The 10,905-nt window shown below is 27.4% G+C and overlaps 1 protein-coding gene across 5 annotated transcripts; it reads left to right on the forward strand.

Annotated features, from left to right (window-relative positions):
- The first annotated feature begins 818 nt into the window (after nt 1-818).
- LOC145186695 (ethanolamine-phosphate phospho-lyase-like) lies at nt 819-10,732 on the forward strand. Of its 5 annotated transcripts, none has more exons than XM_090071015.1 (13): nt 819-837; nt 2,749-2,803; nt 5,142-5,293; nt 6,516-6,634; nt 7,140-7,299; nt 7,419-7,493; nt 7,607-7,817; nt 8,276-8,358; nt 8,513-8,610; nt 8,700-8,824; nt 9,154-9,308; nt 9,655-9,744; nt 10,436-10,732. In XM_090071015.1, exons 3-13 carry the CDS (start codon nt 5,181-5,183, stop codon nt 10,587-10,589), a joined length of 1,383 nt encoding a protein of 460 aa, XP_089927141.1. In that variant the 5' UTR covers nt 819-837; nt 2,749-2,803; nt 5,142-5,180; the 3' UTR covers nt 10,590-10,732. The 5 variants fall into 5 exon arrangements, with proteins under 5 accessions (XP_089927141.1, XP_089927140.1, XP_089927142.1 ...); XM_090071014.1 differs by lacking the exon at nt 819-837 and adding an exon at nt 1,478-1,969; XM_090071013.1 differs by lacking the exon at nt 819-837 and adding an exon at nt 1,722-2,055.
- The last annotated feature ends 173 nt before the right edge of the window (nt 10,733-10,905 follow it).

Here is a 10,905-nt window from a genome sequence, read left to right on the forward strand (position 1 = left end):
GTTGTCAATGATAAGTTTTGCATCCGTAGCCATTTTTAAAATTTTAAATTATTTTAAACTCTACTGCGCATGCGTATAATAACTTTCCTCTTACAAACGACCGTGCCTACACTTAAATGGAGTTTTAAATAAAATTTTTAAATTAAGCTTGTTTAAAACATGTTTTACTTAAAATGCTGTTCTACCTTTAAACTGCACAAATGATGTATTTTTTTTAACCGATCTTTTTAAAACGTTCGATAATAACAACAATAATAAAACGTAACAACGATAACAATAATAAAATGTATTTTTAAGATGACATTTTTGCGTTTATGTTTATTGTTTAAACAACCTGACCACGTATTTGTTTTATACGGGTAGCTTCAAAGTTTCTCCGTATAGTTCTCGCGTAATATTCAAAAGTACGGTTTGTGCAATCAAATATTTAAATTAAGTCCGTTTATAAGAAATTCTAAAAGCATGTTATGTTAATAAATTTGCACGAATATTTGACCCTTAAAATTAATCAACAATCAGTTAAAAAAAAAAAAAAAAGAAAAAGAAATTTTCCAATCCAGTTTTTTTTTTACTAAACCGAATGAGTTTTTTTTTAAAGAACGAGAGATTTTTCTATAAATGAGCAATTTTTGAACATTTTCTAACATTTATGACGCAAATCTTATTCTTTTAAAAAAGATTTTCAAAACAAACATTCAAAACTAGTGTAAACCATCTACCATAAAAATGAAGCAATTGATTGCTAAAGCATTTTATTATTTTTAATGCACCAAGATAATTGTTTATTTAAGCTTCACTAGAAAATTTGGATTAAATTTCTGAAACAAAAAAAAACTTGTAAGTTGGTTCCGAAAAAAATTTTAAAATTTAGTATAATTATTATTTATAATTATTTAAAAATTTGCATATAAATATTTATATGCAAATTTTTATATAATTATAAATAATAGTTATACTATATATATGAATATATATATATATATATATATATATATATATATATATATATATATATATATATATATATATATATATATATATATATATGTATGTATGTATATATATATATATATATATATATATATATATATATATATATATATATATATATATATATATATATATATATATATATATATATATATATGTATATTTATATATGTATTTATATATATAGTATAATTATTATTTATAATTATATAAAAATTTGCATATAAATATTTATTACAGATAAGAAATATTTTGTTTCAAAATTTAGTGATTTTGGGAAGATGAAAAGTTTTTAAACCTTCAAATTTTTTTCAAAATCTTCATCATTAAATTGTTTTTCTGTTTTTGTTTTTTTTTTTCTTTTTCTTTTTATTGTTTTATTTTTCAACGCAGTTTTGAAGGATGGACGATGGGTGTGTTTATTCTGAACGCTTTGTTCTATTGGGTCCAATTAGAAAATTTTCTGCGGACAGAAATATTTTCTGATTCGAGTCGGTAAAAAAATGCGTTCAGAATACACAACCCATCGCACACCTTTCAACATGCATTTAAGATTGGCTGATGGCCTCGATAGCAAGTCGAGGAAATATTTAAATAGCTTTGACAAAATAGTTTTTATTTCGATATTTTCCCCTATTCTATTCGCTACAACACAGTAAGTTATTTAACACAAGTAAACTCTTAGATGAAAATTTGGGATCAAAATTTTATAATCTTTTTTAATATTCAAAAGCAAACTTTCTTGTTTCATCGTCAACCGTAAATTTATCAACTTTACTTCTGGAAAGCTTTTGACGCCTTTGACGCAAACCCTGCTGTTGACCAGTGGATGCTTTGAGGTCTTTAAATGAAACACAGGGTTTATTCAACCGACTGAATTGGCATTAGCAACGCTGTTCTTTTTTCATGATTTTATCTTCATGACAAGAAGTGCATGCATAACTGAGTGGAATTTGAAACTTAAGCTAAACAAATACGCGTAAGTAAGATTTCATAAAAGTTACGAGGCGTTGGTTTAACTGGTTTTTAAAAAAATTAAAAAACTTTCATTTTTTCCAAGACGCAGTGAGTAATAGAGTTTTTCATTTTTCATAATTTATTTTATTATTGATATTATTTACATAACTACGTCGTAAAATATTATTTCCATATTTTCTTTTTTCTTGGGTTAATATAATGAAACTTTCATTTCCATCACGTGATTATTCACAAGCAAAAACTACTTGTCTGAAATTAGTTTTTAAAACATAATTTATGCTTACTTTATTTTTAATTGCCTGAATACTTATAATTTTTGTAAATATGGTTTTGGAATTTGATTGAGGAAAGATGCTACGAAAAATATATTACAGGGTAACGATGACGACCAGTATATATTGATTTCTTCGCTTTTTATGAAGCCTGTTGTTTTTATTGTTTTTTTTTTTGAAGTTCTAGTTGATCCAGTTTGACAAATTAAAAAAATGCTAAACTAGCAAAAATTGTGGTTACAAAAATGTAAACGAGTTTAAAACGTGCCTATTAGTTTTTATTATTTTATTTGAATTAGGTCTCTCACGTGTGACATAAAAAGCGATAATTAGTTTAATTGTAAATATTTCCGTCTCACTCAAAATATAAGAAACATGTAAACATTATTTTAGATTTTACGTTTATTTTAATTTCGTTTTTACTCGAAATTATGACGTTTACAAAATAATAACTTTTGAAATTTGGCAATTAAATTGTCGTCGTAAGCTTTCTCGTAAATTTATTTAGAGAAAATTAGAAGGAAAAGAAGTATTACAAAGTAAATATCCTAAGCGAAGATAAAGTAAGTGTAATGGTTGTTCTTTTTATTTTTTTATAACTGATACTGAAGGTTTTTTTATCATAATTATGCTATATAAATTTTAAAGTAAAAAAATATGCTAAAAAAAATGTACGAACAGCTTTTAATCAACTTGATTATTAATTAGATTTTCGAAAAAAAACTTTGTTGATGAGCAGGCCTATGTTTTCAAAAAACTATAGGCCGGGTGAATAAAAATGAGCAATTTCTTTTACTCAGTAATTGGTCAGCTTTACGTGAATAAAAACTTCACCAGTTTTGCTCATATTTTTGTTCACGTAAAGGTAAGCAATTTACTCAGTAATCGCTCAATTTTACTTTAATAAAAACTTAAGAAAAGTTGTTGAAGTTTTTATTCAAGTAAAGCTGACCAATTACTGAGTAAAAAGCAATTGCTCATTTTTATTCACCCGGATATATATTATTGAGCACCCTATGTTTTCAAAAACGAGCAGTTTAGAATACGTCGTTCGTGATGATATATTATTAAGCTTTTAAATGATTGAGAAAGTTAACAATTACTATCTTTTTGTTCTTTATTTAAAGTTTTCGTAAAATAAAATAAAAGTTTCACGGAAATTGAAATAAGTTTGACTAAAGACTACTTCGTTGGTAGCCACTTAGGGCCTGTTTATATGGAAAACGGGCTGGCTCGGCAAACGACCCAGCCCGTTTGCCGAGATCTCGGCGTCATCAATATTTAAACTTAATTTTATTTTGCCCGCTTTCCATATAAACAGGCCCTAAGTAGTTCCTTAAAACCTTGAGTCTGGTTTTTTCTCAAAATCGAAATTTTACTTTTTGAAAAACGTCATTGAATCACACAGAATGCTTACATTCTTTTAGTGTCATAGACCTGTCAGCACCTTTCTTTGTTTTGTACAGCTTTTTTTCGTAAGTGAAAAAAGGCATCACATACGGTACGTAGACTTTCGACCATTCGTTCGAAACGTTTAATTGGTGGTATTCGTAGTGAATGTGAATTAACATTGTTTCATACGAGGTTTTACGGTTTAAAGAAAACACTTGATTTTTTGAGATAGCTTCGAAAAAATCTTATCTAGTTTAGAAAATGTTCTCGGCTAGTAGTAGGAGTAGACCTTCTAGAGAGGATAAATGCGGATATTAAATTTTTTAAACTAAATACATAATGAAAAGCATTATAGTTGTTAAAAACAACAGATGATATTCAACGGACAGTTCCTTTTTTGAATTTATCCTTGCATTTAAAATAGACATTCAAAAATAAGCTATGGAAGGAATTTTCTTAATACGGAGTTGGTCCACTATTCTTTTTACTGCTTCAATATTTCTATTTGGCATTGAAAGAATAAAATTTTTCTAATTCATCTAAAGGTCATTTGATCCCAGCATTCCTTTCTTTTTTTATTTTTAAGTCGTTAGCATTTTATCAAACTGCATTCCATTTGCATAAACCAAACAAACCAAAATACTCAGTATGTCTCGAGACGCTAAAAGTCATGAGACGCTAGAAGTCTTTAATAAGTTCATAGAAGTTCGTTTCATGCTTCGTTTCATGCTTCGATTCATATTCATTTCATGTTCATTTCATGTTTGTTTCATGATTTCACCAAAATCTTAAAAACTTGTATCACTTCGCTACTCATTTATTATATTTGACCCGTTTTAAGTAAACTTCATATTGGTGGCAGATAATTCACAACTGTAGTTACTGATCAATAGCACTAAATAGATTAGACGTTCAGACATTTAGCCCGTACACCTTTTGCATGTATGAAGTGGTATATGAAGTACTTCTTGCTAACCCATATGAATGTCAAAAATCATTTGAACGTCATTTGCAAGCGATAAACCCAAACTGTTTCGGTAAATTTTTATAATTGGTTTGCGGCAAAACCTCCATAAGGAAACTCATTTTCTGAAATTATTAGAAATTACGTGTTGGAGTAAAGTTTCCTTTGGATAAACAAATTTGTAAAGTAAAAATTGTAAATTGACACCAATAAGTTTTTTTCATTGAGTTAAATCATTTCAAACTAATTAAAAAGCAAGCTGACCTGCCAGGCCAGCTCTAACCCATGTGGTAGTGATAGTAGTAGGAAACCCTAATTCACTTATTAGAGAGATTTTTTGACTATTGTTGACGTGGATAACATGACACTGTACTGTTATTGTTGGACACTGGATAAACGCCTAATGGTTAATCAAAGCACCTTAAAATTTACTCTTAACCCGACGATTAATGGAACTAACAAGAAAAACTCATAAAAATTATCTGATATTTTTTAAAAAAAAGGATATTTTTTTATATCACTTTTTAACAAATTACTTTCCCCAGGTACGCAAGCGCTATTTTAGTTACAGTAATCGGTGGAAAATGAGCGAAACTGCAGGTAATGGTATTGTGACAAATGATGGCACACCAGAGAGACATGCGTCACCTCCGATAAACGTGACAGAAATATTCTCGAAAAGAAACCAATTGATAGGGTAAGAGAATAAAAGTGTTAAAACCATTTAAACTGTTTATACAAAATCCAAGGCGATGTCTTTTACTGCGTTATACGAACAGTGCTATATGGCATATACATAAACCTACCTAATTCTGTCTCATAAAGTATTCTTCCAACTGTATTATATCTAAACATATTGAAATTTACAACGTGTATATATATATATATATATATATATATATATATATATATATATATATATATATATATATATATATATATATATATATATATATATATATATTGATGTTATATCTAAGCATGATATATATCTATAGTTTGCCTATACGTATAAAAATTATTTTTAAACTAAAAAGTTAAATAATGATTGCAACAATAATTTACAATTATTTAGTTACATTACGAAATTACTTGATTTTAAAACAAAAGAGATAATATATTACAGTTAAAACTTTTACCTTTTTTCTGGGCAAGTATGTTAAATTTTGGTCTTTAAGTAGTGCTATATTTATTTGAATTTAAATTATGTAGCTGTCAAAAAAAATTATTGCTAAAGAATATTTATAAAGTAAAGAATAATTATCTTCCTATATCTGTCTATCTCTTTTGACTCACACACACACACACACACACACACACACACACACACACACACACACACACACACACACACACACACACACACACACACACACACACACACACACACACACACAGACACACACACACAGACACACACACACACACACAGACACACACAGACACACACACAGACACACACAGACACACAGACACACAGACACAGACACACACACACAGACACACACACACAGACACACAGACACACACACAGACATACACACAGACACACACACACAGACACACACTCAATCACACACAGACACACACTCAATCACACACACACACACATATATATGTCAAAAAAATGTATGTGTGTATATATGTATGTATGTATGTATGTATGTATGTATGTATGTATGTATGTATGTATGTATGTATGTATGTATGTATGTATGTATGTATGTATGTATGTATGTATGTATGTATGTATGTATGTATGTATGTATGTATGTATGTATGTATGTATGTACGTATGTATACACATGCTTTTTTATTTATTTTTGTTATTATATTTATTACAGTTGATATAAAATACTAGTAAAATTATGATGTTATCTATTTTATTGTTTGTAAAAGTTTGGGAATTTATTTGTTAGAAGAGCAACTCAAGTGTTTTTCCCGGACAATCCTCTCTATATTGCTCGAGGAAAGGGCCAATATCTGTATGATGAAAATGATGTTGAGTATCTGGATCTGATGAACAATGTTGCTCATGGTAGTTTACAATTTTACTTTTTGCATCGTTGTTTGATGCAACATATTAATATTTATTAAATATAATATCCTAAAAGAACATTAAAAAAAAAAAAAAAAAAAACGGAGAAAAGAGACTCTAAATATTAGTTTGTGATGTTCTTTTTTTTTTTTAAGTGTTTTGAATTTGGAATTCTAAATTTGGAAGACCTAAAAATATTTCTCTGAGATCCTTGAAAACTAAGTTTAATTTTGGTGTCATTTTGCCATAGAGACAGTCAAAGTATAAAAGATTGTGTTATAACTTCTACTTAAAAATAAAATTTGTTATTGCAAAAGTTTAGGATAAATTGTTCAAATGATACATTTAATGTTGAAGCACTCTTTTAGTATTTCTTGCAAAATTATCTTAACCAATTCCATAGCATTATCTGTTGTTTGTTCAACTGAATAATAAGAATAATATAAATATCAAAACATATCATAGGAGTCTGTGACCCAACACTTATTTATTACTTAATTTACAGTAGGTCATTGTCATCCCAAAGTAGTTGCAGCTGGATGCCAGCAAATGGCAGTATTAAGTACAAACTGTCGATTTCTTCATGAAGATATTATCAAAGTTGCTGCAAAACTTACAGAAAAATTGCCAGAAAAACTCAAAGTTTGTTTCTTCACCAACTCTGGGTAAATTATTTCAAATAGATTGTATTGTAAAAACTTGGTGATGTTAATGTTATTATATGGTGTTACTCATAAAAAAAAGAAAGTTGAAATAACTAGGAGCATATAACTACTGTTTTTAGAACTGAATCTAATGATCTAGCTATGCGGCTTGCTAAAACTTACACCAAGCATAAAGATGTTGTTGTGGTTGATGAGTATGGTTTTTTTATGAAAAAGTTCATTATTTAAAAAATCTGTGTGTGTTTGTGTGTCTGTGTATGTATATGCATATGTATATATACACACATACATACATACATTCTTATAGTGCTTATCATGGGCATTCAGTAGCTCTTATTGACATCAGTCCTTATAAGTTCAAACTTCTCGGTTCAAAAAAAGATTATGTCCATGTTGTTCCACGTCCAGATGTTTATGATGGAATCTTCAGGGGTGATCAGAATGACCCCTTAATAGGTGAAAAGTATGCAGATGAAGCAATTAAGATCATGAACAATGTTGTTAACAATGGAAGGAAGGTAAAATTTTATCTACAATTTTTAATAACATATTGCTAAATATATGTTAAAATTAAATTTTAATACATAATTCTCTTAACAGGAACATTTGCTTAACTAAAAAAGTAAAAATTAAAAAAAAAAAACAAACACACAATAACTTTAGGGAATAAAAAATGTTTAAAAGTGGAAGTAAAGAGAAAGCGTGAAACAAGTAAAATAATTCTTATCCCACTGACCAGCCCTTTTTCTTTTTTTGTTTTAAACTTTTTGAAAGACTGAATTAAATCTTCAGCATTATTGTTAGAAAGAATGTAACATTTGTTTAAATAAGTTAATGTTTTTTTAGTAACTGTAATATATATTTTATCATCTTATAAACATACTATTTATATTATTGCTTTAGCTTTATTTAATTAGTTTTTGTTTATGTAATGTCAACATGTAAACTTTAATTTAGCTTGAATTTCAAATTTTAGATTGGGATGTTTATAGCAGAGTCATTGCTATCTTGTGGTGGTCAGACTATTTTGCCAAATGGATATTTAAAAAAAATTTACAAGTTAGATTTTGCATATAAACATAGCTTTTCTATAAATATATACTTAATAATATACTAATTATGACTTAATTGTAGTTTTAATAATTGAGTTAAGTTAATGCGGATATTGCCATAAAAGTTTAGTTCATTTTTTAGAGTTTTTATTTATTTTTAGCCATGTTCATGAACTTGGAGGAGTCTGTGTAGCGGATGAAGTACAAGTAGGTCTTGGTAGACTTGGTAAAGAAGGCTATTGGGGTTTTGAGAGGCAAGGTAGTTCTGGACTCTTAACAAAAGTTATAGCTAAAATTACTATGGTTTGCATATAGCTAAAATCTAATTTAGCTTTTAAATCTGAATAGGGGTTACTCCTGATATTGTTACAATTGGTAAACCTCTTGGAAATGGGCATCCTGTCTCTTGTGTTGTAACAACCACTGAAATTGCAGAAGCATTTGAAAAAACCAAAGTTCCATATTTCAGCACGGTTTGAAAACTTTTTCTATTTCAAGCAAAAGGTTTTTAATTAAATGAAACAGTAGATTGTTTTTTAAAAAATCTTTTTATGGAATGAAGTGTGTAGGGTTATAAATGAAGTATAAATAACTATGAAATAAAGATGTTACATGTAATATTTCTTATTAATAATTTTGTCTTTTTTTTTTTTTTTTTATAACCTGCTGAAATCATTATTTCTAAACTATATCATTTAATTATATTTAATGAAATTATTTCTAATTATATTTAATAATAATCTTTCTAAGCATTTTTAAAAATGTTGTTAGTTCCTTTAAAAAAAGTTTATCTTTGTTTTAGTTTGGAGGGAATCCAGTTTCTATGTCTATAGCACTTTCTGTTTTAAATGTTATCGAAGAAGAACACCTAATTGAAAATGCTGAAAAGGTTGGCAAGTATTTACTTGAGGAACTCAAAAAATTGCAACTTAAGTTTCCAATAATAGGTGATGTGAGGTAATCTTTAAATTTCTTCAGCTTTTTTTTTTTTGTGTTTCAATATAACTAAAACATATTCTGTTAGCTGTGCTTTTTTTCTAAAGGGGTTTGGGATTGTTTATTGGAATTGTTTTTATTTGTGTTTCAATATAACTAAAACATATTCTGTTAGCTGTGCTTTTTTTCTAAAGGGGTTTGGGATTGTTTATTGGAATTGTTTTTATTTGTGTTTCAATATAACTAAAACATATTCTGTTAGCTGTGCTTTTTTTCTAAAGGGGTTTGGGATTGTTTATTGGAATTGTTTTTATTTGTGTTTCAATATAACTAAAACATATTCTGTTAGCTGTGTTTTTTTCTAAAGGGGTTTGGGATTGTTTATTGGAATTGTTTTGAGTAAGAATAGAGAGACCCGAGAGCCTGCAACTGAGGAGGCTAAAAAAGTGTGTTACAGGTATTAACTTCAAATTGTGTTCAATGTTAAATTTATTGTTCCATATTTTTTTGACATTTTTGGTTTTTGGTGTAAAAGTGTTTTTCATTTTTAAGACATACTGTATATACCTGTGTATAAGTTGACCATTCATTTATAAGTCTTCTTATTTTTATCTAGAAAGTTTCATGTTTTATAAAAAATGTTTAAGTGGAAATTTTCTACAAAATAATATTTTGGTCTTATTGCATTCTTAAGGTTTTGATTAATTCTAAACAGTCTCAACTTAAACAAAGGTATACATAGCAAATCAAAATACAGCTCCAAAGGTTAATCTGGTAAAATAAATAAAAAGGTTAAAATATATAAAAAGGGTAAAAAAAAAAAAGAAAGTTCTGAAGAAAGTTTCTGTATTAAAGTTTTTCCTAAAACTAAAAAGAAAAGGAAAAAAAAAGAAGGTTTCTTTCCTTTTACCTGAAATGAAATAGTGATAAAAAAAAAAAATTGCTAAAAATATTCTGTTATCAACTCAAAATTCAAAAAAGGTATTTATATGATATGTGATAAAATTTATTCACAAAAGTTTAAGCTAATTTTTATTTATCTATTTTAATTATTCCCATACATCAGGCAAAATAATATTAAAGTAAGTTTATACATTAAAGTACATTTAAACTAAAATGTTAACAGATAAATATTCTTGCATTTACAGAATGCGTAATCGTGGTATTCTTATCAGTCGTGATGGACCTGGTGAAAATGTATTAAAAGTCAAACCTCCCTTGGTCATTACCATTGAAGATATGCAACGCTTTTTAAATGTCTTAGAAGAAGTTTTAACTGAACTAAAAGAACAAGAAAGTTGATAAAATGTTTATTAAGATTCCCAAATTTATAAATTTAAATTAATTTATTAAATTAAATTTATATAGTTATTTTTCATATTACAAATGATTTTTAAAACTAAATATGTACAATAATTTTTCGACTAAATAGAACTTGAAATGTATTTTTGGTGTTATTAATAATATATTCATCTATTCAATTAAAGGTATGACAAATGTGTTTTATTTTTCATCTATAATAGTTTTATATATTTTCCCTCCATAGGAGACACATAATTTTTTCCTCTGTAGTCATACATTTTTAAAGTTGTGTTATCAGATGCTGTTGATGAAAATT

The sequence above is a fragment of the Hydra viridissima genome, unplaced genomic scaffold (assembly GCF_058129835.1).
Source record: "Hydra viridissima isolate aposymbiotic clone 2 unplaced genomic scaffold, HvirCarnegie_v1 scaffold_13, whole genome shotgun sequence".
Lineage (NCBI taxonomy): Eukaryota > Metazoa > Cnidaria > Hydrozoa > Anthoathecata > Hydridae > Hydra > Hydra viridissima.